The 27,242-nt window shown below is 45.6% G+C and overlaps 1 protein-coding gene across 1 annotated transcript in view; it reads left to right on the forward strand.

Moving 5' to 3' along the window:
- The window catches only part of CDH1 (cadherin 1), a 97,862-nt gene that overhangs the window by 56,976 nt on the left and 13,644 nt on the right, over positions 1–27,242 (forward strand). The window contains exons 3-11 of the mRNA XM_034940548.3: positions 7,047–7,270; positions 13,755–13,898; positions 14,024–14,179; positions 15,572–15,716; positions 17,039–17,214; positions 17,490–17,618; positions 18,670–18,852; positions 20,872–21,116; positions 24,633–24,778. Coding sequence (XP_034796439.3) covers positions 7,047–7,270; positions 13,755–13,898; positions 14,024–14,179; positions 15,572–15,716; positions 17,039–17,214; positions 17,490–17,618; positions 18,670–18,852; positions 20,872–21,116; positions 24,633–24,778 — 1,548 coding nt within the window. The remainder of the gene's footprint in view (positions 1–7,046; positions 7,271–13,754; positions 13,899–14,023; positions 14,180–15,571; positions 15,717–17,038; positions 17,215–17,489; positions 17,619–18,669; positions 18,853–20,871; positions 21,117–24,632; positions 24,779–27,242) is intronic.

The following is a 27,242-nucleotide window of genomic DNA, read 5'->3' on the forward strand; positions in this document are numbered from 1 at the left end:
CAACTCCTGGGCTCAAGCAACCCTTCTACCTCAGCCTCCCTAATATCTAGGACTACAGGTGCACCAACATGCCGGGCTAACTTTTTTTTTTTTTTTGAGATGGAGTCTCGCTCAGTCGCCCAGGCTGGAGTGCAGTGGCACGATCTTGGCTCACTGCAAGCTCCGCCTCCCAGGTTCACACCATTCTCCTGCCTCAGCCTCCCGAGTAGCTGGGACTACAGGCACCCACCACCACGCCCAGCTATTTTTTTTGTATTTTTAGTAAAGACGGGGTTTCACCGTGTTAGCCAGGATGGTCTCGATCTCCTGACCTCGTGATCCACCCATCTCGGCCTCCCATAGTTCTGGGATTACAGGTGTGAGCCACCGCACCCGGCCAACCGGGCTAACTTTTTAGATTTTCTTTTTCTGGTAGAAAATGAGGTTTCACTATGTTGCTCAGGCTAGTCTTGCATTTGTAAACATAAAATTACATTTTCTGCTAAGTATGAATGCTCAATAAACCTGTAATGTTACTGATTTCATGAATACTCATTAAAAGAACACATGCCAGAATCCCCAGTGTCATCTAAGAAAATAGCCTGGAAGGAGATCTTATAGGCAGCAGTATCTGTGGAGATAGAAACACTGTCCCTAACCAGCAAAAAGAAAAATGCCTAACTAGCTGAATGAGGCTGTCTCCCCAGGATTCCTTTCATCCATCAAGTTAGATTTCTTTTTTTTTTTTATTTTAAGAGATGGGGTCTTACTATGTTGCCCAGGCTAGTCTCAAACTCCTGGGCTCAAGTGATCCTCCTGCCTTGGCTTCGCAAAATGGTGAGATTACGGGTATGAGCCACCATGCCTGGCTAGTTCTCTGATTTTTTTTTTTTTTTTTTTTTTTTTTGAGATGGAGTCTTTTTTGCTTTGTCACCTACACTGGAGTGCAATGGTGCAATCTCTGCTCACTGCAACCTCTGCTTCCTGTGTTCGAGCAATTCTCCTTTCCTGGCCTTCTGAGTAGCTGGGATTACAGGTGCCCGCCACCATGCCTGGCTAATTTTTTGTATTTTTAGTAGAGACGGGGTTTCACCATGTTGACCAGGCTGGTCTTGAACTCCTGACCTCAGGTGATCCACCTGGCTCAGCCTCCCAAAGTGCTGGGATTACAGGCATGAGCCACCATGCCCAGCCAGTTCTCTGATCTTGTCCTCCAGTTTTTATGTGTAACTGAGGCTGAGCTCTCAAGTTCAAATGGTCTTTGAATAAAGCTAAATGCAGGCCGGGCGCGGTGGCTTATGCCTGTAATCCCAGCACTTTGGGCGGCCAAGGCAGGCGGATCACAAGGTCAGGAGTTTGAGGTTATCCTGGCCAACATAGTGAAACCCCGTCTCTACTAAAAATACAAACGATTAGCCGGGCGTGGTGGCAGGCACCTGTAATCCCAGCTACTCGGGAGGCTGGGGCAGGAGAATGGCTTGAACCCGGGAGGTGGAGGTTGCAGTGAGTTGAGATCCTGCCATTGCACTCCAGCCCGGGTGACAGTGCGAGACTCTGTCTTTAAAAAAAAAAAAAAAAAAAAAAAGATTTGCTAAATGCAGTATTCTTTGGTGTTCGCTGTGGGAAATGTGTTCTGATGAGAGGGAGGCAATCCATAATGTGCCCCTTTGTGTGCAGGGTGGGCAAAACACTGCTTCCAACTAGTTACGTCTAAGACACTAGGTTATCCCACTGGTTACCAAACAACTCAACTATGGTTTGCTGCCTTCCATAGCTGGCACCGTCCTTAAATCCCAACATCGTCTGAAAATAATATAGAAGCTTTTGAGACTGTCTTGTTTCTACCCACTCACATTCCAGTTATGGGACCAGGCAGGCGTGGGAGAAGAAACGGGATCGTCAAAGTGGGACTGTTCCGTGTGGCATGATGGCAATTTCAAGCAAGGAATGTTGCTGAATGCTCAGAGCCTGCCCCGGGACCAAAAGCTTTTCATGAACTTGGGTTTCATTTGTATTTGAACATCAGTCATCTCTCTTGGGGTCCTCTCTTGAAAGCTACTTTTGCCCAGTAGGCTAGAAAGTGGGGCACCGTAGGTTTAATAGCAGCATGCAGGGATGACAGAGTGTTAAAAACACTTTTTAAAAGTCATTCTTACTAGTTTTTGTCATGAAAAAAAAAAAGAATTCATTCTAATTGTAACAGGCCAAGTAATACAAGGATATATAAGGAAAATATGTTGTTGTTGTTTTCAAACTGCCTCCTGGCCAGGCACAATACTTGTATCTGTAATCCCAGCACTTTGGGAGGCTGAGGTTGGTGGATTGCTTGAGGCCAGGAGTTCAAGACCAGCCTGGGCAACATGGCAAAACCCCATCTAGTCCTGTAAACATAAAATTACATTTTTTGCTGAAATAGAAAAAATACAAAAATTAGCTGGGTGTGGCAGCACATGCTTAAAATAGAGCATGGCACATTAATATTCTACACATGTTTAAAATACTAATAAAATAGGCCAAGCATGATGGCTCATGCCTGTAATCCCAGAACTTTGGGAGGCTGAGGCAGGTGGATCACCTGAGGTCAGTTCATGACCAGGCTTGGCATCATAGCGAGACCCTGTCCCTACAAACAATAATTATAAATTAGCTGCGGTGGAGTACACCTGTAGTCTCAGCTACTCTGGAGGATGAGGTGGGAGGATGGTTTGAGCCCAGGAAGCTGAGGCTGCGGTGAGCCAGCATTTGTGCCACTGCACTTTAGCCTGGGTGACAGAGTAAAACCCTTTCTCAAAAAATTAAAATGAGGCTGGGTGCAGTGATTCACTTCTGTAATCCCAGCACTTTGGGAGGCCAAAGCGGGAAGATTGCTTGAGCCCAGGAGTTTGAGAGCAGCCTGGGCAACGTAGTCAGACCCCATCTCTACAATAAATAAAATTAGCCAGGCATGGTGGCATGTACCTGTAGCCCCAGCTACTCAGGAGGCTGAAGCAGGAGGATTGCTTGAGCCCCGAAAGCCAAGGCTGCAGTGAGCAGTGTTTGCACCACTGCATTCCACCCTAGGTGACAGAGACCTGTCTCAAAAAGCACACAAATAAAATTAAATAAAATCTGAATAAAATAGTTCATAAAAGCTAGTTGAAGCTTAGTTGAGGCTGCAGTTTTTGATGATGGTGATGATATTGTAATGAAAAGACTTTCCCAGCTGGGCACAGTGGCTCACACCTATAATCCCAGCAGTTTGGGAGGCAGAGGCGGGCAGATCACTTGAGGTCAGGAGTTCGAGACCAGCCTGGCCAACATGGTGAAACCTTGTCTCTACTAAAAATACAAAAATTAGCTGGGCGTGGTGGTGTGCACCTGTAATCCCGGCTACTCGGGAGGCTGAAGCAGGAGAATTGCTTGAATCTGGGAGGCAGAGGTTGCAGTGAGCCCAGATTGCACCATTGCACTCCAGCCTGGGTGACAGAGTGACACTCTGTCTCAAAAAAAAAGACTTTCCCACATGGAGATGGCCAGTAGTGGGGAGTGGGGTCTTAGCTTCTTTTGTTGGGATTTGGTTTTTACACCAAGTCACCAAATAAGTTTATGAAAGGTGGGCATGCTGGGTTAAAGAACACTTAGACCCTTGTTAGCTCTATTTTTGTTAGCTTTTTTTATGGGCATGTTGAAATATACCCAGTCCCCGTATTCTGATCCTCTAGTTTCAACATTTTGCCGTTCTTCTTTCCTCCCACTTGCTGGGCTCAGAGACAACCCAGCCCTTGCCAGCGTGACAGTGAGCTTCCCAGAGCCTTTCTGGAGCTGGAGAACCTTTCAATCTTTTCCACAATTTCCTATAATCAGCCCAGGGGATCAGGTTGCATGGGGAGATAATGAGTCTTATGAGCACCTGGAATTCAGGTTGGGGCTCCCCGTCATACTGTCACTTCTCAAAGGGTAGGGCTTAACCACCATTAAGATGAGGTGCCCCAAAGCAGGTTAAGTGCCTTGGATCAAGTTATTTGCAAAACCATTTTCATTTTTTCAGGCCGCCACCCTTGGCAAGTCCAATCATGCTTGTCTCAACTTTCACTGTCTAAATTTGGGAAGGCTGGAGAAAGGAATTCAGTGCAGCCTTCATTCCCTGTTTACATGACAAGCCCCTAAAGATGACCTAGTTGCCCCATTACTTCTGCTGGGGGTGGGGGAGGACTCTTTGAAGAGCATCTGGTTTTGCTAGTTTGAAAAGAAATTCCTATTTTAGACTTAAAAGGATGGTATCTGCCCATCCTTTAAGGACTTGGCATTTCTTCTTGATTCTTTCATCATCTTATGGCTCAGCTGTTCAGTTAACAAACACTTGTCTACCCAAATACACAGAAATAATAGTCATCTCTTCTACTTTCATTGCTTTTTAACTTAGAAAATGTCATCCCATTCACTGTCTTGGTCTTCACAAAACCCTAAAGAGGTAGACTCAAACAGTGGTGATAACCTTTATGTTATAGTAGAGAAGGCCAAGGCCCATAGAGGTTTAGCAATTTGCTAAGGCCACCCAGCAAGAACATGGCAGAATCTGGGTTTATAATCCAGTCACAGACCCTGGGTCCAGCCCTTTTTCCTTGTCTCTGTCTTCCCATCATTTATTATGGCTCCCCCTGCTCACCCCATCCTTTCCTTCAAGTTGCAGAAGTGAGTTGTAGACCCAGTCTAAGGGCTGAGAAGGTAGGGGTTGGGGCATGGTGGTGATTTTTTATTTTTATTTTTTAAACAAACTGGGAGGGAGGGTCAGGTGGGCGACTCTTTGAATGACACAGCTCCCTTCCTATGAACGAGCTCTTCCTGGTTTCATTGCTCAGTTTATTTGCCAGGTAGCAGACTCCTAGCTATTGCATGGGGTAGCCTCTGATCTCAGTCTTAGAGATCAAGACTGGAGCTGGAGAACCTTTCAATCTTTCCTATAATTTCCTATAATCAGCCCAGGGGATCAGGTTGCGTGAGGAGATAATGAGTCTTATGAGCACCTGGAATTCAGGTTGGGGCTCCCTCTCATACTGTCACTTCTCAAAGGGTAGGGCTTTGAATAGAGAGATTATAGATATAATCTATCTATAAACTGATATAATCTTCCTTTTAAAAATAACCAAGGTTGGGGCCGGGTGTGGTGGCTCATTCATGTAATCCCAGCACTTTGGGAGGCGAGGTGGATGGATCACCTGAGGTCAGGAGTTTGAGACCAGCCTGGACAACATGGTGAAACCCTGTCTCTACTAAAATTACATAAATTATTCAGGTGTGATGGCACATGCCTGTAATCCCAGCTACTTGGGAGGCTGAGGCAGAATTGCTTGAACCCAGGAGGCGGAGGTTTCAGTGAACCGAGATCGTGCCACTGCACTCCAGCCTGGGCAACAGAGCGAGACTGTCTCAAAAAAAATTAATAATAATTAAAAAAAAAAAAAACCAAGGTTGGCTGGGCACACTGGCTCATGCCTGTCATCCTAGCACTTTGGGAGGCCGAGGCAGGAAGACTGGTTGAGTCCAGGAGTTCAAGACCAGCCTGGGCAACATAACAAGATCCCATCTCTATGAAAATATTATTTAAAAAAAAAAAAAACCAAGGCCTTAATAGGGTCTCTCCAGAGAGAGGAAGAGCCAACCATGAGACTAACCCATGTTAAAGGGCTGTCTCAGCTCTGCCATTTAATAGTTACAGGATGTCAGGTAAATTTCTTAACCTCTGTGAGCCTCAGTTTCATCTTCAAAATGGAGAAAATCTGGTACTTCCCCTCTCACCCCCAAACGTGGTCTTATTTTTCTCTGGCAAGGGCAGGGCTGTTGGCTTCAGAAATGTTTGCAAGGGTGGCCCCTGATGGAAGAAATGAAAACTGCTGCCTAGGCATCAGGGATGGCTTCAAGGGCTTTCTGGCAGAAACCTGATCCTCCTGTCTAGCCTTCTAAGATAGGACGGCAGGAATTTTTATAAAAGAGCACTTGGATGAAATAGAAATTCCATCGGACAATTATTTGAAAGGGAGGAAAACAGGCCAAGCTGAGAGTTTCCTAGAATGAATGGTCTTATCGACTGCTCCCCTCTGCCTGGAAGCTTCTTTGAGCCAGGCTTCTGCAAGGCTGGCTCCTTCAGGTCCCAGCTCAGATGGGCCTACCTCAGAAAGGCCTGCCCTCACCATGCAATAGATGTTACATCTTCGGCAAACTCCCTTCTCCTCTGCCACTCTTATATCACCCTCTTTTATTTTAATTTCTTTCTACCTATTACTTACCACTGCCTGAAATTTTAAGTTTCTGTCTTTGTCCATCTCTTCCTCAGTAGTGTAAACTCAATGAGAGCAGAAACCTTAAGTATCTTCGTCACGATTTTGTCCTCACAGTCCAACACAGTGTCTGGCATATAGCTTGATGGTTACCTATTTGAATGAGTCCTTTGAGATTCTAATGTATAGTGTAGATGCTTCAACCACAGCTTCTCCAGTTTTAGAGTATTAATACTTTTTAAAGTTTTAGTTACTTTTATTTATTTATTTTTTGAGATGGAGTCTCGCTCTGTTGCCCAGGCTGGAGTGCAGTGGCGCAATCTCAGCTCACTGCAACCTCCACCTTACAGGTTCAAGAGATTCTCCTGCCTCAGCCTCCCAAGTGGCTGGAATTACAGGCGCCTGCCACTAAGCCTGGCTAATTTTTTTTGTATTTTTAGTAGAGACAGGGTTTCATCATGTTGGCCAGGCTGGTCTCAAGCTCCTGACCTCAAGTGATCTGCCCACCTTGGCCTCCCAAAATGCTGGGGTTACAGGCATGAGCCACTGTGCCCAGTCGAGAAGTTTCTTTCTAGACAAGATAATATTTTCAATTGACAAGAAGATGAGAAAGAAATCAGAGCACAAGGAAGTCATCCTGTAATTGTGAAGAACGTTATGGTGATAGCTTTGTTGTTCTGTCACCAGATTATGGTTTGTTTTTGGTTGTGTTTGGTTTTGTGGGAGTCTTCCCACAAGTTCGCTCTTTGGAGAAGGAATGCTCTTGTCTTTAATCTGTCCAATTTCCTAATCTCTGTGATTTCTGCCCTGCAGTGAATTTTGAAGATTGCACCGGTCGACAAAGGACAGCCTATTTTTCCCTCGACACCCGATTCAAAGTGGGCACAGATGGTGTGATTACAGTCAAAAGGCCTCTACGGTTTCATAACCCACAGATCCATTTCTTGGTCTACGCCTGGGACTCCACCTACAGAAAGTTTTCCACCAAAGTCACGCTGAATACAGTGGGGCACCACCACCGCCCCCCGCCCCATCAGGTATGTTGGCATTTTTCTGAGAAGTTCGCTGTTGTTTTAGTGCGCTGTCTAATCCGGGTTTCTCAGCCTTGGTACCATTGACATTTTGGGCTGGATGATTTTGTGTTGTAGGGGTTGTCCTGTGCACTATGTAGGATGTTTAGCAAGCATCCCTGGCCTTAACTGGTTAGACACCAGTAGCACTTCCACCAGTTATGACAACCCAAAGTATCTCCACATGTTGCCCATGGCCCCTGGGGGGACAAATCAGCCTGAGTGGAGGGCTCTTGGCCTAACTGAATAATTCTTGCTGGAGTTTTTGGGGTGTGGGAATCCGGTAGTGTAGAAGAATGGTAAAGGCCTGAACACCGTCTGGGACTGAATCTCAGCCGTGCTATTTACTACTTGGGTAATGTTGGAGGAATTATGTCACCTCTCTATGCTTGAGCTTCCTTATCTGTAAAATGGAGATAACAGTGAGGATGGAATTAATTAATACATGTGAAATGCTAAAAATACGCAAGGCATACTTAGTCATTGTTAGCTGTCTTTACCACTCCCCTCCTGGGGGAAGAAGAATGAATAAGAGCTGGATTCTTCTCTCTCTCTCTCTCTTTTTTTTTTAAGACGTAGTCTCACTCTGTGGCCCAGGCTGGAGTGCAGTGGTGTGACTCACAGCAACCTCCACCTCCCCAGTTCAAGTGATTCTCCTGCCTCGACCTCCTGAGTAGCTGGGATTACAGGCGCCCGCCACCATACCTGGCTAATTTTTGTATTTTTAGTAGAGGCAGGGTTTCACCATGTTGGCTAGGCTGGTCTCGAATTCCTGACCTCAAATGATCTGCCTGCCTCAGCCTCCCAAAGTGCTGGAATTACAGGAGTGAGCCACTGTGCCTGGCCAAGAGCTGGATTCTCTGATCATTTTGCTTTTTGTGCTTCCAGTAAGAAGAGCCTTGGTGAAGAAGGAGAAGAACCAGTGGGCAGCTCTTACCCCATTAGACTATAACCTCCACAAGACCCTTTCCCATTGTATTTGCAGTGCCTGGCCTTAGGTCTGGCCCATACCAGGAACAGACAAACAGATGAATTGGCCATGAATGGAAGGATGGATGGATGTCTGCCTAGGTTCTTGGCAGGAATGTTTCTAGGGGTTGTTATTCGAAGCCAGTTTCTCAAGTGCTCCTGTGGTGCTTCCTACCGAAATGTCTCTCTGGGGGATATTCTGGTTGTGTCCTGCTTACTGCTTTGGACGTGTGGAATGTGTTGTAAGTGCCAGGGCCAGTAAGATTGGCATCTTCTTTTCTCCCTGAAGACTATTGATATTCTTGGAACTTAATGGTCCTCCCGATCTGATTTTTCTCCCTGGTGTAATTAGACCAGAAAAATGAGGAATCTAATACTATAGGATCATATTAACTTAGCTCCTTGACTCAAAGTCTCCAAGGGACCCCATCATTCATGTGAAAAAAACTCAGCACAGTGAGTCCTTGCCAGGCAGCTGTGTGTGGAAGCCTCTTATGATCCAGAGACAGTTTTATTTTTTTAGAGACAGATTCTTGCTCTGTCTCCCAGGCTGGAGGGCAGTGGTGCAATTTTGGCTCACGGCAACTTCTGCCTCCTGGGTTCAAACAATTCTTCTGCCTCAGCCTCTCAAGTAGCTGGGAATACAGGAGCCCATCACCATGCCTGGCTGATTTTTGGATTTTAGTAGAGATGGGTTTCATCATGTTGGCCAGGCTGGTCTCGAACTCCTGACCTCAAGTGATCTGCCCACCTCAGCCTCCCAAAGTGCTGGGATTATAGGTTTGAGCCACTGAGCCCGGCTGCAGGGACAGTTTTGAGCTTGGGTCTTCAACTTTTCTTCCACATCTCTTGAACTTTGTTTCTGGCTCCATGTCTGCTGTATCATGATTGGGTTCAAGTGCATGTTATATAAATCTCCAATTGTCGTGGTTTATGTCGTGGTTTATTCCTCAAGTTAAGGAAGCCCTAGGGTAAGCTGTGCCCAGTATGGAGACTTGATAGTCATCAAGAGCCCAGGTTCCCCCTTTCATTTTTGCTCCGCCATCCTCAGCACATGACCTCATCCTCAAGGAGACCTCATGATCCCAGATGGCGGCTGGAGCTCCAGTCATCATGTCTTTTTAAATTTTTTTAATCATGTCTTTATTCTAAGCAATAAGAAGGAGAAAGGAGAAGCATAAAAATTCATTACTTAGTTATCTGTCTGCCTTTTTTTTTTTTTTTTTGAGACGGAGTCTTGCTCTGTCACCCAGGCTAGAGTGCAGTGGCGCGATCTCGGCTCACTGCAAGCTCCACCTCCCGGGTTCACGCCATTCTCCTGCCTCAGCCTCCTGAGTAGCTGAGACTACAGGCGCCCGCCACCACACCTGGCTTATTTTTTGCATTTTTAGTAGAGACGGGGTTTCACCGTGTTAGCCAGGATGGTCTCGATCTCCTGACCTTGTGATCGGCCTGCCTCGGCCTCCTAAAGTGCTGGGATTACAGGTGTGAGCCACCGTGCCTGGCCCTGTCTGCCTTTTAAGAAACCTTTGTGGAATTCTCCACAAGCAACACTTGAGAAACACTGGCCAAAATTTAGCCACATCTAGCTGCACATGCAGTGTAGGGAATGTAGTCTTTTATATGAATACATTTCTGGAATGTATATTCCAGAATTACAAAATTGAGATATATATTGGAGAGATAGGTTTTTATTTTGTTTTTAATCAGAAACAAAGAGTGGATATTGGGTGGTAGGTAGCAGATTATGCCTCAGCTGGTTTGAGATTCACCTTGGTTTGTCTCTATAGTTCAAAGGATCCTTCTGGAACCAGGTGGTACTGTAATTAGATGGCAGTCTTACCTCGCTTTCATTATATATTCATTAATTTTTAACTTTTTTAAAAAACAACATATCCAGGTAACAAAATCTTTTTTTTTTTTTTTTTTTTGGAGACAGAGTCTTGCTCTGTCACCCAGGCTGGAGTGCAGTGGTGGGAACACAGCTCACTGCAGCCTTGACCTCCCAGGCTCAAGCAATCCTCCTGCCTCAATCTTCCATGTAGCTGGGACCACAGGGTGCACCACCATGCCCAGCTAATTTTTTTTTTTTTTTTTAATAGAGATAGGGTCTCACTTTGTTGTGCAGGCTCAAAATCTCTAAATTTGTGTAAGAATAGATCTTAGTCTCTAGTCCTTTCATCTTATTTGGGTGAGTTTTCTCAGTCTGGCATCCTTCCTTTCTTTTCTTTTTACTTTTCTTTTCTTCTTCTTCCATTTCCCTTCCTTTTGTGTTTTTAGTACAGATGGGGTTTTACCATGTTGGCCAGGCTGGTCTTGAACTCCTGACCTCAAGCAGTCCACCTGCCTTGGCCTCCCAAAGTGCTGGGATTATAGGCGTGAGCCACCGCGCCCCACCTGGTATCCTATTTTTCTGAGGGATCAGTTCCACGTGCAGTGTTTTCAGGCATGACTCCCTTTCATTTAACGCATGAAAATGTTAGTGTGATGTTTTGCCAGCACAGTGTTCATCATTATTCATTCTCTGAAAATATTCCACAGTCCTGGTGTCAGCAAGGCATGCATGTTCCTTTCCTTTCATTGTGATAACTGGGTTTGCATTCATCCATCAGTGCCCATGTGCTCACCATGGCTGTGCAAGGTGGCCAGTTTTTGTTGTTGTTTTGTTTGTTTGTTTTTGTTTTTTTTTTGAGATGGAGTTTCACTCTTGTCAGCCAGGCTAGAGTGCAATGGCACAATCTCAGCTCACTGCAACCTCTACCTCCTGGGTTCAAGCAATTCTTCTGCCTCAGCCTTCCGAGTAGCTGGGATTACAGGTGTGCACCACCACACCCAGCTAATTTTTGTATTATTAGTAGAAACAGGATTTCACCATGTTGGCCAGGCTGGTCTCGAGCTCACCTCAGGTGATCTACCCGCCTCAGCCTCCCAAAGGAAAAAGCCTGCTGGGATTACAGGCATGAGCCACCAGGCCTGGCCAAGGTGGCTGTTTTAAGGCTTAGGATACAGTGGTTTTTCTGGGATTGGTTTTTGTTTTTGTTTTTGAGACAGAGTCTCGCTCTGTTTCCCAGGTTGGAGTGCAGTGACACAATCTCGGCTCACTACAACTTCTGCCTCCCAGATTCAAGCTATTTTCTTGCCTCAGCCTCCTGAGTAGCTTGAATTACAGGCACATGCCCCCATGCCTGGCTAATTTTTTTATATTTATTTATTTATTTATTTATTTTTGAGACAGAATCTCTCTCTGTCATCCAGGCTGGAGTGCAGTGGCATGATCTCAGCTCACTGCAACCTCTGCCTCCCGGGTTCAAGCAATTCTCACGCCTCAGCCTCCCAAGTAGTTGGGACCCCGTGTGTGCCACCATGCCCGGCTAATTTTTGTATTTTTAGTAGAGGCGGGGTTTTGGCACATTGGCCAAGCTGATCCCAAACTCCTGACCTCAAGTGATCTGCCTGCCTTAGCCTCCCAAAGTGCTGGGATTACAGGTGTGAGCCACCACGCCTGGCCCAGGATACAGTGATGATGGTCAGTTTTTTATTTTGTTCATGTGCTGGGGTCAAATCTCAATAAAACCATAACTCAGTGTTTTCCAACCAGTTCAACCATCATCTCCATCATTACCTTTATTGAGCACTTACTATGTTTCAGGCAGTATTCACAGTGCTTTAAATGTGCAATACCAGCATCTCATTTAATCCTTCCAAGAATTATATGAGATAGGTTCTAATATTATCCCCATTTCAGACATTAGGAAGCTGTAATACAGAGAAACTAAGTAATATCTGCCTGGGGCAAGGAGGTACCGTCATGAGGATTCAAAGCCAGGCAGTCTAGCTCCAGAGCCTGCCCTTGGCGCAGGCTGGGCTGCCTCTCTAGGAGACAAATACAGGATGTAGAGGGCAGAGAGCATAGGTGTGTGTGCATGTGTGCACATGTGGCCAGTGTGCAGCATTGGAGAAGGGCTCTGTGATGATACCTGGTCATATCTCACATGTATCTGGTGCATCTTCAATCTTAAAGCCAGAAAATAGAGCTGAACTCAAACTTGGCAAGCAGTGATCAGTGACTGTGAGTTTTTATGTGGAGGGTGAGAGATGGAATTTTCCCCTGGAAACTTTACTGTGTTACCAGTAATCACCTTAAAACACTTAAACAATTTGGCAAATATTTTCCTTCCATTTTCAACTCTCTTATTTCCCTGCATGTGCATAAAGTTATCTTTATTGCATATGAAAACTGTTCAATACAAGTCTCAAAGGGTGTTTTTGGCTTCCATCCCAACAGCTTCTGTTAGAACAAATGGAAACCATATAGATATAATGATACAGTGAGATGAAGAGATTTATATTGATCACAAAGTAGTTCTTAGTACAAGTTCTCAAAATCTACTTGTTTTGGGATAACTCCACGTTGAGGACCTATGTCCCCAAGAAAAATATAAAAGAGGCTGGGTGCAGTGACTCACACCTGTAATCCCAGCAAATTGGGAAGCCAAAGCAGGAGAATCGCTTGAGCCCAGGAGTTCGAGACCAGTCTGGGCAAGATGGCAAGACCCTGCCTCTACAAAAATTAAAAAAAATTTAAAAATTAGGTGCACATGGTGGTGCATGGTGGTGCATGCCTGTAGTTTCAGCTACTTGATAGGCTGAGGTCAGAGGCTCGCCTGAGCTCAGGAGTTCAAGGCTGCAGTGAGCTTTGATCACTTCACTGCACTCCAGCCTGGGTGACAGAGCAAGACCCTGTCTCTATTTAAAAAAAGAAAAGAAAAGAAATCGAAAACCCAAATATTCAGTTGTTGAGTAAGCTCTGATATTAAATCATCAGAGTATAATGTTGCTGTTAAAAATTATATTATGGGCTGGGTGTGGTGGCTCATGCCTGTAATCCCAGCATTTTGGGAGGCCACATTGCTTAAGCTTACAAGTTCGAGACCAGCCTGGGTAACATGGCAAAACCCTACGTCTACTAAAAATACAAAAATTAGTCAGCCATGGTGGTGCACACCTGTAGTCCCAGCTACTCAGGAGGCTGAGATGGGAGGGATGGCTTGAGCCTGGGAGGCAGAGGTTCCAGTGAGACAAGATCTTGCCGCTGTACCCCAGCCTCAGTGATAGAGCCAGATCTTGTCTCAAAAAAATAAAAATGAGATTATGTAGGCTTGAAACAGCTTGTAAATTATAATATCAAACCCTGAAACCAATACTTGTGTATGCATGATGATTATTTGAGCTCTGGACACTAAGAAGGATAAAAAGAGAATGCAGTCTTTACGATATAGTAAAGGGTCTCATTGGTTTTTGTTTTGATTGGTCATTTTGGTGGATATATATAATTTGTCATTGATAAGAGAATGTGTCATTAAATTCAAACCGTACACTGCCCACAGAAGGCTGGGGACGCTGTCTGGCTAGGTTGGACTGTTAGACCTGAAGTATCTGTCTTGAATTGTCTTATCTTGTTCCTCATCTTCTTTCCTTTTAGGCCTCTGTTTCTGGAATCCAAGCAGAATTGCTCACATTTCCCAACTCCTCTCCTGGCCTCAGAAGACAGAAGAGAGACTGGGTTATTCCTCCCATCAGCTGCCCAGAAAATGAAAAAGGCCCATTTCCTAAAAACCTGGTTCAGGTAGAGAAAGAAGTTCTCTGTTTCTCTGGGAGGGATTTGGCAGAGAAGTACCAAGGAGAGAAAGGGAAAGGACCCAGTGTTGGGATCCTTCTTTACTAATTCTTTTTCTTTCATTTTGTCTTCAGATCAAATCCAACAAAGACAAAGAAGGCAAGGTTTTCTACAGCATCACTGGCCAAGGAGCTGACACACCCCCTGTTGGTGTCTTTATTATTGAAAGAGAAACAGGATGGCTGAAGGTGACAGAGCCTCTGGATAGAGAACGCATTGCCACATACACTGTAAGTATCTCTTAGAAGCTTGTTGACACTGGGGTAACATCCACCCAGGATTTTTTGGTCAACCCATGCTGGATCTGCAGATCAGAGGCTCTGAACACATGAGGAGCTTAACTTGACACCTCTTGACCTGTTGCTAAGGAGAAATGATGGGAGAACGTGGGACAGTTTGGGGTTGTTAATTTTTCTCTTTGTCAGGAAGAAAGGAAGGAGAATCCCCATGCATCCTCATACAACCAGGACAAATTTAGACCCAAGATGTCAACCTGTTCTTGGGGCTGGAAGTCCCTGACCTAAAGGAACAGGACAGTGATGATATAAGGGAGCAAAACCCATTTCTTGGGCTTGGCAGCAGCAAGAGCTTAGGAAAACCAAGAGGTCTTTTTTTTTTTTTTTTTTTTTTTTTGAGATAGGGTTTCACTCTGTCACCCAGGCTGGAATGCAATGATGTGATCTCAGCTTACCACAACCTCCACTTCCCGGGTTCAAGTGATTCTCCTACTTCAACCTCCCGAGTAGCTGGATTATAGGCAGCTGCCATCACGCCCAGCTAATTTTTTGTGTTTTTATTAGAGATGAGGTTTTACCATGTTGGCCAGAGTGGTCTCAAACTCCTGAACTCAGGCGATTCACCCTATTTGGCCTCCCAAAGTGCTGGGATTACAGGAGTGAGCCACTGCGCCCGGCCTCCAAGAGGTCATTTTGTTTTTGTTTTTGTTTTGGTTTTGGATTTTTGTTTTTTTGAGACGGGGTCTACCTATGTCACTCAGGCTGGAGTGCAGTGGTACAATCATAGCTCACTGCAGCCTGGACCTTCTGGGCCCAAGCGACACTCCCACCTCATCTTCCTGAGTAGCTGAGACTAAAGGCGCAGGCCACCACACCCAGTTAATTTTTGTATTTTTTGTAGAAACAAGATCTTGCTATGTTGCCCAGGCTGGTCTTGAAATCTTGAGCTCAAGCAATCTGCCCACCTCGGCCTCCCAAAGTGCTGAGATTACATGAACCACTATGCCTGGCCAGGAAGTCATATATTGATGCCAAATTCAGAAATATCTGGGGGAAATGCTAGACTAAAAGGACCAGAGCAAGTTTCACCCGGCATGGAATAAGAGTTTTTCAGGCCCCCATCTTTATCTCTAGGCCTGATGCCCTGGTCCTCGTGTGGGAAATGGGAGGTCTGAGCCATGGGGGTGTTCTCCAGCCCATGGCTCTTACCTTGTTATGATCTCACTGAAGCAGCAGCAGCACATGTGTGAGAAAAGTCACCCGCTGGGGGTCTCAGAGCGTGGGAAGGTGTGGCAGCCAGGGGGGCGCACTCTGCTCTGGCTGGGCCCCTTCTCCCATGTTTTCTTCCTCATCAGAGCTCAAGTCACCCTCACTTGGTTCTTTCAGCTCTTCTCTCATGCTGTGTCATCCAACGGGAATGCCGTTGAGGATCCAATGGAGATTTTGATCACGGTGACCGATCAGAATGACAACAAACCCGAATTCACCCAGGAGGTCTTTAAGGGGTCTGTCATGGAAGGTGCTCTTCCAGGTATATCCACTAATGAGAATCTGAATACCCAGAAAGACTCTTAGGTTCTTTGGACCCCAAAGTGTTGTCCAACCCCAAAGGTTGTGTAACTAAAGCTGATCCTTCCTACGGGCAGAACTTCTTGGCAAGCCATTGTTGTGTTATATGCATGTGTATAACAGTCTACCTGTGGAAACATGTAAAATAAGGAGAGTTTAAGAATAATCTTCCCTTTTTTATTATTAAATTTTTTTTTTTTTAGGCTGGGCATGGTGGCTCCTGCCTATAATCCTAGCACTTTGGGAGGCCAAGGTGGGTGGGTCACCTGTGGTCAGGAGTTCAAGACCAGCCTGACCAACATGGTGAAACCTCGTCTCTATTAAAAATACAAAAAAATTAGCCAGGCGTGGTGGCGGGTGCCTGTAATCCCAGCTACTTGGGAGGCTGAGGCAGGAGAATTGCTTGAACCCGGGAGGCGGAGGTTGCAGTGAGCTGAGATCACGCCACTGCACTCCAGCCTGGGTGACAGATCCAGACTCCGTCTCAAAAAAAAAAAAAAAAAAATTTTTTTAGAGACAGGGTCTTGCTTTGTTGTCCAGGCTACTTTCAAACTCCTGGGCCCAAGCAATCCTCCCACCTCAGCCCCACAAGCTGCTAAGATTATAGGCATGAGCTACTATACCTGGCTAAGAACAACCTTCCTAATTAAGGAACAGATCTTTACCAGTACCTTAAAGCCCTAAACAATCCCCCCTGGTCACATTCTTTTCTCTCCTCCATAAAGATAACCACACCCTAGGCTGGGTGTGGTGGTTCACACCTGTAACCCCAGCACTTTGGGAGGCCAAGGTGGGCAAATCACTTGAGGTCAGGAGTTTGAGACCAGCCTGACCAACATGGAGAAACCCTGTCTCTACTAAAAATAGAAAATTAGCTGGGCGTGGCGACACATGCCTATAATTCCAGATACTTGGGAGGCTGAGGCAGGAGACAGAGATTGTGGTGAGCCGAGTTCACGCCATTGCATTCCAGCCTGGGCAACAGGAGCAAAACTCCGTCTCAAAAAAAAAAAAAAAAAAAAACCACGCCCTGACTTTTGTGGTAATCATTCCCTTTCTTTTCTTTATTACCATTTGTGTATTTATACCTGGATAATAAGTTGATAGTTTGAGCTTTCTTCCTCCCCTAGCACTTTGGTAAGAATTCTAGGAATTAGGGAACTCTGACATGGTACCACCCCCATGTCCCCTCCTTTATCCCTCAGGGCAGAATTGGATTAAGCAGTATTGACCCAGTCCCAAAGTGCAGCTTGTCTAAACCTTCCTCTCCTTGAACTCTTCCAGGAACCTCTGTGATGGAGGTCACAGCCACAGACGCGGACGATGATGTGAACACCTACAATGCCGCCATCGCTTACACCATCCTCAGCCAAGATCCTGAGCTGCCTGACAAAAATATGTTCACCATTAACAGGAACACAGGAGTCATCAGTGTGGTCACCACTGGGCTGGACCGAGAGGTCAGGGGTCAGGAGGATCCAGAGGGTGTGGAGGACAAATGTGTATTAGCTCAATCCCGTGGACAAAGCAAAATCCTGCTAGGCCAGTTGTCAGTTAATACAGTGATGGTCTGAGCTTTGCATCTAAGCTTCTGCCCAGAGGTTCCGTGCCTAGAAGACAGGCAGGCTGGCATGAAGCACATGGTTAAATATTCTGGTTCCATGTGTTGGGCTGGGCTAGGCCAAAGGTGGCTAGTGTTCCTGGTCCTGACTTGGTTGTGTCGATCTCTCTGCAGAGTTTCCCTACGTATACCCTGGTGGTTCAAGCTGCTGACCTTCAAGGTGAGGGGTTAAGCACAACAGCAACAGCTGTGATCACAGTCACTGACACCAACGATAACCCTCCGATCTTCAATCCCACCACGGTAATTCTATAACTCCTTAGAGGGTTTCCAAAGAAAGGTCTTTTGTTGTTCGTGAACTAAGTGTCACCACTGCTCATGGGCGAAGTCTTTGAAAACTCTCTCCAGACTAGAGAATGTTAACTTTAAACTTAAAAGCAAGCATCTGGAGATGGCAGTTGTCTTTTAGTATCTTTTTTCCACCCTTGGCCTGGGGCCAATTGGTGCAAGATTGTAAAGTCGCAAAAAGCACCTACTGATTTCATAGTCTCATATGGTACATTTTTATAGCAAATATTACCTGGTTTCATTTCTTTATTGAACAAATATTTTCTAAGTTTATATTAGGCACTGTATTAGACACTGGAGAGACCATTACACACAAAGATTCCATTCTCATGGTGTTTCTGGTATAGCTAGGAAGACATCTTATGAGAATTATTGTATGCCAAGGATATTACATGCATTCAAGGAGAAGGTATTGAGAACCAGGTAGGGTAAGTTTAAATCATCCTGTATAATGGCCAGGCGTGGTGGCTCACACCTGTAATCTAGCAAGTTGGGAGGCCAAGGCTGGTGGATCCCTTGAGGATGGAGTTTGAGACCAGCCTGGCCAACGTGGGGAAACCCCATCTCCACTAAAAATACAAAAATTAGCCGGGCGTGGTGGTGCATGCTTGTAATCCCAGCTACTCGGGCATCTGAGGCATGAGAGTTGCTTGAACCCAGGAGGCGGAGGCTGCAGTGAGCCGAGATTGTACCATTGCACCCCAGTGCGCCCATTGCCTGGCCTCTCCTTGTCACATCTTCTCCTTGAAGCTTGCTTTCAGTTAGCCAGGTGTGGTGGTGCATGCCTGCGGTCCCAGCTACTCTGGAGGCTGAGGTGGGAGGATTGCTTGAGCCCAGGAGGTTGAGGCTACAGTGAGCCATGATCGCTCAGATACACTCCAGCCTGGTGACAGTGAGATCTTGTCTCAAAAGAACAACAAAAAAAGAGGAATCCTTTAGCCCCCTGAGACTCAGCTCTGCTAGCAGTCTTGGTACTTTGTAAATGACGCATCTCTTTGCTCTGCAGTACAAGGGTCAGGTGCCTGAGAACGAGGCTAACGTCATAATCACCACACTGAAAGTGACTGATGCTGATGCCCCCAATACCCCAGCGTGGGAGGCTGTATACACCATATTGAATGATGATGGTGGACAATTTGTTGTCACCACAAATCCAGTGAACAACGATGGCATTTTGAAAACAGCAAAGGTTTGTATGGTACCTGGCAAGATGCAGAAACTGGCATCCTCACAGCTGTTCATGCCCTTGTCCCCTGGTATCTTCTTAGAAGTAGATTTGCTTTGGCAGGGGGACAGGGTGACTTTCCCAGATTGTAGTGGACCATGTGGGATTTGCAGTGGCTCTTCCTGCTCATGTAAGAAATCAAGAAACTGGACTGCGTGTGGTGGCTCACGCCTGTAATCCCAGCACTTAGGGACGCTGAGGCAGGCAGATCACAAGGTCAGGAGTTTGAGTCTCTGCTAAAAATACAAAAATTAGCCAGGCATGGTGGCACGTGCCTGTAATCTCAGCTACTAGGGAGGCTGAGGCAGGAGAATTGCTTGAACCTGGGAGGTGGAGGTTGCAGTGAGCCAAGATCGTGCCATTGCACTCCAGCTCTGGGTGACAGAGCAAGACTCAGTCTCCAGGGGTGGGCAGGGAAAAGGAGGCCGGGCGTGGTGGCTCACGCCTGTAATCATAGCACTTTGGGAGGCCAAGGCGGGCAGATCACAAGGTCAAGAGATCGAGATCATCCTGACCAACATGGTGAAACCCCATCTCTACTAAAAATACAAAAATTAGCTGGGCGTGGTGGTGTGCACCTATAGTCCCAGCTACTAGGGAGGCTGAGGCAGGAGAATCGCTTGAACCTAGGAGAGGGAGGTTGCAGTGAGCCAGGATCGTGCCACTGCACTCCAGCCTGGCAACAGAGTGAGACTTCGTCTCAAAAAAAAGAAAAAGAAGCTAAGGCTTCTTGGTGGCTCATGGTGGCTCATGCCTGCAATCCCAGCACTTTGGGAGGCCGAGGGGGGCAGATCACCTGAGGTCGGGAGTTTGGGACCAGCCTGGCCAACATGGTGAAAACCTGTCTCTACCAAAAATACAAAAATTAACTGGGCGTGGTGGTGCACACTTGTAATCCCGGCTGCTTGGGAGGCTGAAGCAGGAGAATCGCTTGAGCCTGGAAGACAGAGGTTGTAGTGAGCCAAGATCGTGCTACTGCACCCTGGCCTGGGCAACAGAGTGAGACTCTGTCTGAAAAAAAAAAGAAATCAAGAAGCTCTTACACAGGATCCTGAAATTGAAAAAGAAGTACTATCTGCTTTAATAGGCTCTTTCCCAGAAACATTCTCCTTCCCTTAGCTCTTTCCATTTTGCAGTGACAGGGAAAATGATTTACTGGTCTCTGCTCTTGTGCTGGTTTATTTTAGAAGTGGGGCAGATATGGTTGTTTTTGAAAAATGTCCTAGAAACTTGAAAACTAGCCAAGCGCAGTAGTGTATGGCAGTGGGCCCAACTACTTGGGAGGCTGAGGTGGGAGAATCACTTGAGCCCAGGGGGTTGAAGCTGCACTCAGCTATGGTCATGCCACTGTACTCCAACCTGGGCAATAGAATGAGACTCCATCTCTTAAAAAAAAAAAAAAAAAAAAAGATGGCCGGGTGCAGTTGCTCATGTCTGTAATCCCAACACTTTGGGAGGCCAAGGCGGGTGGATCACCTGAGGTCAGGAGTTCGAGACCAGCCTGGCCAACATGGTGAAACGTCATCTCTACTAAAAATACAAAAAATTAGCCAGGTGTGGTGGCGGGCTCCTATAATCCCAGCTACTAGGGAGGCTGAGGCGGGAGAATTGCTTGAACCCAGGAGGTGGAGGTTGCAGTGAGCCATTGCATTCCAGCCTGGGTGACAAGAGCAAAAATTCTGTCTCAGAAAAAAATAAAATAAGGAAAGAAACTTGAAAACTAAGAATTTGAGTGAATTGCTTGTTGAAGTGACTGGATCCCTAGAATAGCCCCAGCTTTGACTTCCTCTTGAGTAGGTGAGCAGATTTGAGAAGCCATGGTAAGTAATTGTGGTTTCTGCCATTGAAAGTCATGGCAGAAACCACAGTTACTTTTGCACCAACCTAATATATTACCAAAAGCAACAGTTAAGGATTTAATTTTATTTTTACTAACACAAAATGTTTCGTTTTGTTTTTAACTTCATTGTTTCTGCTCTCTAGGGCTTGGATTTTGAGGCCAAGCAGCAGTACATTCTACACGTAGCAGTGACGAATGTGGTACGTTTTGAGGTCTCTCTCACCACCTCCACAGCCACCGTCACCGTGGATGTGCTGGATGTGAATGAAGCCCCCATCTTTGTGCCTCCTGAAAAGAGAGTGGAAGTGTCGGAGGACTTTGGCGTGGGCCAGGAAATCACATCCTACACTGCCCAGGAGCCAGACACATTTATGGAACAGAAAATAACGTAAGTGTGAGGATTTTTCAACTGACTTGCAGCAACTGGTTATTTTATATCATTTTTTATATAAATCAATAATATGTACTTCATGGCATTTTGTCATTTGTCTGTACAAGACCATTCTCTTAATTTATTTTCTATTCCCTTTATCTGTGCTCCTTTCACCTGTTCCCTTCCCTTTACAGACAGCCGTTCTTGGTCTGATGTGCTGCCTCTCTTTGAGCTCTTGTAGTATGGTAGAAATGCAATTTTACTTTGCATACATACTATTGTGTTTTTTTGAGTTTGGAGTCTCACTTTGTCGCCCAGGCTAGCGTGCAGTGGCGTGATCTCTGCCTACTGCAGCCTCTGTCTCTTGGGTTCAAGCAATTTTCATGCCTCAGCCTTCCATGTAGCCAGGACTACAGGTGCCTGCCACCACGCCTGGCTAATTTTTGTATTTTTAGTAGAGACAAGGCTTCACCACATTGGCCAGGCTGGTCTCGAACTTCTGACCTCAAGTGATCTGCCTGCCTCCTAAAGTGCTGGGATTACAGGCGTGAGCCACCGCACCCAGCCCGTAGTATTGTGTTCTAAGTAGCTTACTATCAGTATTTCTCCTTTCAAACTTGAAGGTACCTCTATACTGTAAATCACACAGATGCTGAGAACTGAGAACCCACATGCCAACCAACCAACTACAACACTTGCTTTAAAATACTCTCATTTTGGGTTGGGCATAGCAGCTTATGCCTGTAATCCCAAAACTTTGGGAGGCCTAGGCAGGTGGATCACTTTGAGGCCAGGTGTTGAAGACCAGTCTGGCCAATATGGTGAAACCCCTGCCTCCACTAAAAACACAAGAAATTAACCGGGCATGGTGGTACACACCTGTAATCCCAGCTACTCGGGAGGCTGAGGCACGAGAATCACTTGAACCCAAAAAGCTGAGGTTGCAGTGAGCTGAGATCGAGTCACTGCACTCCAGCCTGGGTGACAGAGCGAGACTCCATCTCAAAAACAAAAAACAAAAAACAAAAAAACTCTCATTTTCTATGTGTAGCCAATGGACTCCTCATAATCTAGAGATATTTCTACATGCTCCAAACTGTAAGGCCTGGCAAGATGGGTTTTAATCGAAGTTTAAAAGAATGGTGAAAAGTCAAAGACAATAATGTAGGATTTGGTTCAGTGATGAAACCCTGGATTGTACAGTTTCCAGGCTGGGTTGAAAGCTTGCAGTAGTGAAATAGATAGTTCAAAGCATCTCCTGGGGCAGATTCAGGGACCAGGTCTTTAGTGTCTGTTTCCAGAGGCCCTTACGCCTGGAACAATGACCACTTGATGTAATTCATTGCTTTGCACTTCCAAAGAAGTGAGGCCAAGCCCACAGGTTCTTAGAGCCCTTTCCTCCTTTGATTTCTTAGTTTCCCTTTCAGAGCCTTTCCATGACCCTAGTAAATAACTGAGCAGTAGATCTCTGTTAGCCTCCCTGTACCTCCCATTAAATGTCAATAGTGCAGTCCACCCACAGGTCAACAGGGCAACCTGCATCTCCAGATGTTCATGACAGGAGAGGAGGTGGCATGTTGCCACCATTTAGGAACTACTGTATTGTTTGGGGGAGCTGGTCTGCAGGAGTCTGCTTTTAAAAATAAATAAGGATTATAGTAATCATTGCTTCAGCAAGAATCATCCACAGATGCCAAATCCATTGGGTGAAAATTAGTTGCTGAACAAGATATTCTCAAATTATCTACCTGCAGATTATAGGTTAATCATGCAGTGAAAAAAGGCACCTTTGCTGTGAAGAAATCTGGTGGCCTTTCCCTTATCCAAGTGATCAAAGTTATCAATAGAAGCACAGACAGACATCATGTGCCTCCCAGTGTCCTGCACTAGGGAGGCCACAGCATCACCTCTGTCCTGTTCTTGTCCCCACCGACCCCTGAAATGGATTACCTGAATCTAAATTTTGAGGAGTAATCAGACAAACCCAAGTTAAGGGGCATGCTACAAAACAACTGGCCAGCACATTTCAAAAATGTCAGTGACAGAAAAGAAAGACCTAAGGAAGAGCCATGCCAACGAAAGGCCATATTGGATCCTGAATCCAGAAGGGTGCAAGGTTGCTATAAAGGACATTTTTGGAAAATCTGACAATTTGAATATGCACCATATATTCGACAATAGTATTCTATCAAAGTTTTGTTTCCTAAAATTGAAAATCAAGACTGGTCACGGTGGCTCACACCTGCAATCCCAGTGCTTTGGGAGGCCGAGATAGGTGGATCATCTGAGGTCAGGAGATCGAGACTATCCTGGCTAACATGGTGAAACCTCGTCTCTACTAAAAATACAAAAAATTAGCCGGGCGTGGTGGCGGGTGCCTGTAGACCCAGCTATTCAGGAGGCTGAGGCAGGAGAATGGCATGAACCTGGGAGGCGGAGCTTGCAGTGAGATGAGATCACACCACTGTACTCCAGCCTGGGCAACAGAGCGAGACTCTGTCTCAAAAAAAAAGAAAAAAGAAAAAAAAAGAAAATCAAATTGGGGTTATATAACAGAATGCCTTTGTTCTTAGGAGATAACACATTGACATATTTATAAGTAAAGGAACATGACTTCTGCAATTTATTTGCAGATGGTTCAGCAGAACAAGAAATTATGTAGGCGTGTGTCAATATAGACAGAGCAGATGTGGCAAAGTATTAACAATGAGTAAACTCAGGTGAAGAGTCCATGGATGGTCATCATACTATTATAGTAACTTGTCTGTTGTATTGTTGGTTTTCTTGGTTTTCTTTTTTTTTTTTTTTTTTAAAGACGGAGTTTCGGCCGGGCGCGGTGGCTCACGCCTGTAATCCCAGCACTTTGGGAGGCCGAGACGTGCGGATCATGAGGTCAGGAGATCGAGACCATCCTGGCTAAAACAGTGTAAACCTCGTCTCAACTAACAATACAAAAAAATTAGCCGGGCGTGATGGCGGGCGCCTCTAGTCCCAGCTACTCCGGAGGCTGAGGCAGAAGAATGGTGTGAACCCAGGAGGTGGAGCTTGCAGCGAGCCGACATCGCGCCACTGCACTCCAGCTTGGGCTACAGAGCAAGATTCCGTCTCAAAAAAAAAAAAAAAAAAGAAAGGGTTTCACTTTTGTTGCCCAGGCTGGAGTGCAATGGTGCAATCTCGGCTCACTGCAAACTCCATCTCCCAGGTTCAATCGATTCTCCTGCCTCACCCTCCCCAGTAGCTGGGATTACAGGCGTGTGCCACCACACCCAGCTAATTTTTGTATTTTTAGTAGAGACAGGGTTTCACCATGTTGACCAGGCTGGTCTCAAACTCCTGACCTCAGGTGATCTGCCCACCTCAGCCTCCCAAAGTGTTGGGATTACAGGCATGAGCCACCGCGACCGGCCTATTGTTGGTTTTCAAAATAAAAACGTTGGAAGTAACCATATAACTGAAGAAGCGCTTAAGCCGTTTTCAGCTACATGTTGTTTGCTGGTCCTATTCTAAAAGCCAGAGCTTGTCCCCGTTCAGATATCGGATTTGGAGAGACACTGCCAACTGGCTGGAGATTAATCCTGACACTGGTGCCATTTCCACTCGGGCTGAGCTGGACAGGGAGGATTTGGAGCACGTGAAGAACAGCACGTACACAGCCCTAATCATAGCTACAGACAATGGTAAGGGGGCCTCATCTGAGCCTTTGCTGCCTCGACCTCCTAGATAGTTCACTTCCTTGCCCCTCCCTTCTTTTGGAGGGAAGAGTTCATTCTTTTTCTTTTATCCTTTTTGTTTGTTGGATTGATTTGTATAAATGTATGGAGTACAAGGGTAATTTTGTTACATGCATAGATGTGTAGTGGTAAAGTCAGGGCTTTTAGGATATCCATCACCCAAATAACATGCATTGTACCCATTAAGTAATTGTTCATCATCTACCCCCTCCCACCCCTTGGACCCTTCCCAGCTGCCATTGTCTGTCATTCCACAATCTACATCCATGTGTACACATTATTGAACTCCGACTTCTAAGTGAGAACATGCAGTATTTCTCCTTATATGTCTGATTCGTTTCACTTGAGACAATGGCCTCCAGTTTCATCCATGTTGCTGCAAAAGATTTCTCTTTTATTCTTAAACAAAGGCATTCTTATTATCAAAAATTCAAGTGGGCTGAGCACGGTGACTCACACCTGTAATCCCAGCACTTTGAGAGGCTGAGGTGGGAGGATCACTTGAGCCCAGGAGTTCAAGACCAGCCTGGGTAACATGGCAAAACCCTGTCTCTACAAAAAGTACATAAATTAGCTGGGTGTGTTGGTGAGCACCTGTAGTCCCAGCTACTCAGAAGGCTGAAGTGGTAGGATTGCTTGAGTCTGAGAGGTGGAGGCTGCAGTGAGCCAAGATTGCGCCACTGCTCTCCATCCTGGGCAACAGAGCAAGACTCTGTCTCCAAAAAAAAAATTGTTTTTTCAAGTAATTTTGGTCAAACAGAACTTACTTTTCACTACTCACTCTTTATTCCTTCCCTAAGGGAACCAGGTAATGATGGTTTACAATCCATTTCCAAAGCTTAATACTTGTGTGACCTTGGATTTGCTGTTTAATTTTTTTTTTTTTTTTTTTTTGAGACAGAGTCTTGCTCTGTCACCCAGGCTGGAGTGCAGTGGTGCAATCTTGGCTCACTGCAACTTCTGCCTCCCAGGTTCAAGCAATTCTCCTACCTGAGCCTCCCATGTAGCTGGGATTACAGGTGTGCACCACCACGCCCAGCTAATTTTTTGTATTTTTAGTAGAAACGGGGTTTCACCATATTGGCCAAGCTGGTCTTGAACTCCTGACCTTGTGATCTGCCCACCTTGGCCTCCCAAAGTGCTGGGATTACAGGTGTGAGCCACCGTGCCTGGCCTGCTGTTTAATTTTTATGTCCCTCAATTCCTTTACCTGAAAAATGTTAATACCCATGTGGGTGAAATTAGTTAGGTGTTAAATCAGTTAGGTGTGGGTCCTTCCAGACTGCTTCTGTGTATTTAAATACATTTATAGGCTGGGTGCTAGGCTCACACCTGTAATCCCAACACTTTGGGGGTCTGAGGTGGGAGATGGCTTGAGGCCAGGAGTTCAAGACTAGCCTGGGCAACATACTGCCCATAATCTCAAAATGCTGGGATTACAGGCATGAGTTATCATGCTTGGCCTCCTTGAGTTAATTTTAAATGACGTGTGCTCATTGTTAAAAAATAAAATTTACATGAGAAAAAAGTTTTAAAAATTTAGTCATGCCATCTAGACATATCTATTTATAGGTTTGAGATGGATTCTTCTGTTGTTTTGTATCCGTATCGTATACTAATATTGATGATAGTTCCCTGGGTACCAATTTTTCCTACTACCATATGCTCGGTGTTGTGTCAAGATGTAAAAGAAATGCAAACAGAAGTGTGGATGGGCTGGGCGCAGTGGCTCACGCCTATAATCCCAACACTTTCAGAGGCTAAGATGCGAGGATCACTTGAGCTCAAGAGTTCAAGACCAGCCTGGGCAACATGATAAGACCCCCTCTCTACAAAAAAAATTTAAAAACTAGCCAAGCATGGTGGCATGCGCCTGTAGTCTCAGCTACTAGGGAGGCAGAGGTGGGAGATTAAGCCCAGGAGGTAGAGGCTGCAGTGAACTGTGTTCATGCCACGGCATTCCAGCCTGGGTGACAGAGTGAGACTCTGCCTCAAAAAAAAAAAAAAAAAAAAAAAGCGTATGTGAACTCCCCAATCTATTTTGAAAACCAATTTGCAGAGACTTCAAAAGACCCAACTCATCCCCTTTGATTTTAAGCTTCTAGTCAGGCTTAAAATTAAAATAAATAAAAAGACTCAATGCTTTGTTAATGACCTCAAATGGCAGGAAAGTGCAGAAAAAGGAGAACTAGGGAAACAACAGGCAGGCAATAGGACTTCTTGGAGTAGTTAAAATTCAGTGAATGAATAACGATATGTGAAGAAGGGGGAGTGTGTTCTTGGTGTGAGGAATAACTTGAATAATTGTTATCAAGGTGGGAATAAGTTGTCTGTGTAAAACGGCCAGAGACCTGCCCACCTGGGAGTGGAGGTCCTTTGGGATTGGTGGGACAGGAGGTTCTGCGGGTAG

Source organism: Pan paniscus, chromosome 18, assembly GCF_029289425.2.
Source record: "Pan paniscus chromosome 18, NHGRI_mPanPan1-v2.0_pri, whole genome shotgun sequence".
NCBI lineage: Eukaryota > Metazoa > Chordata > Mammalia > Primates > Hominidae > Pan > Pan paniscus.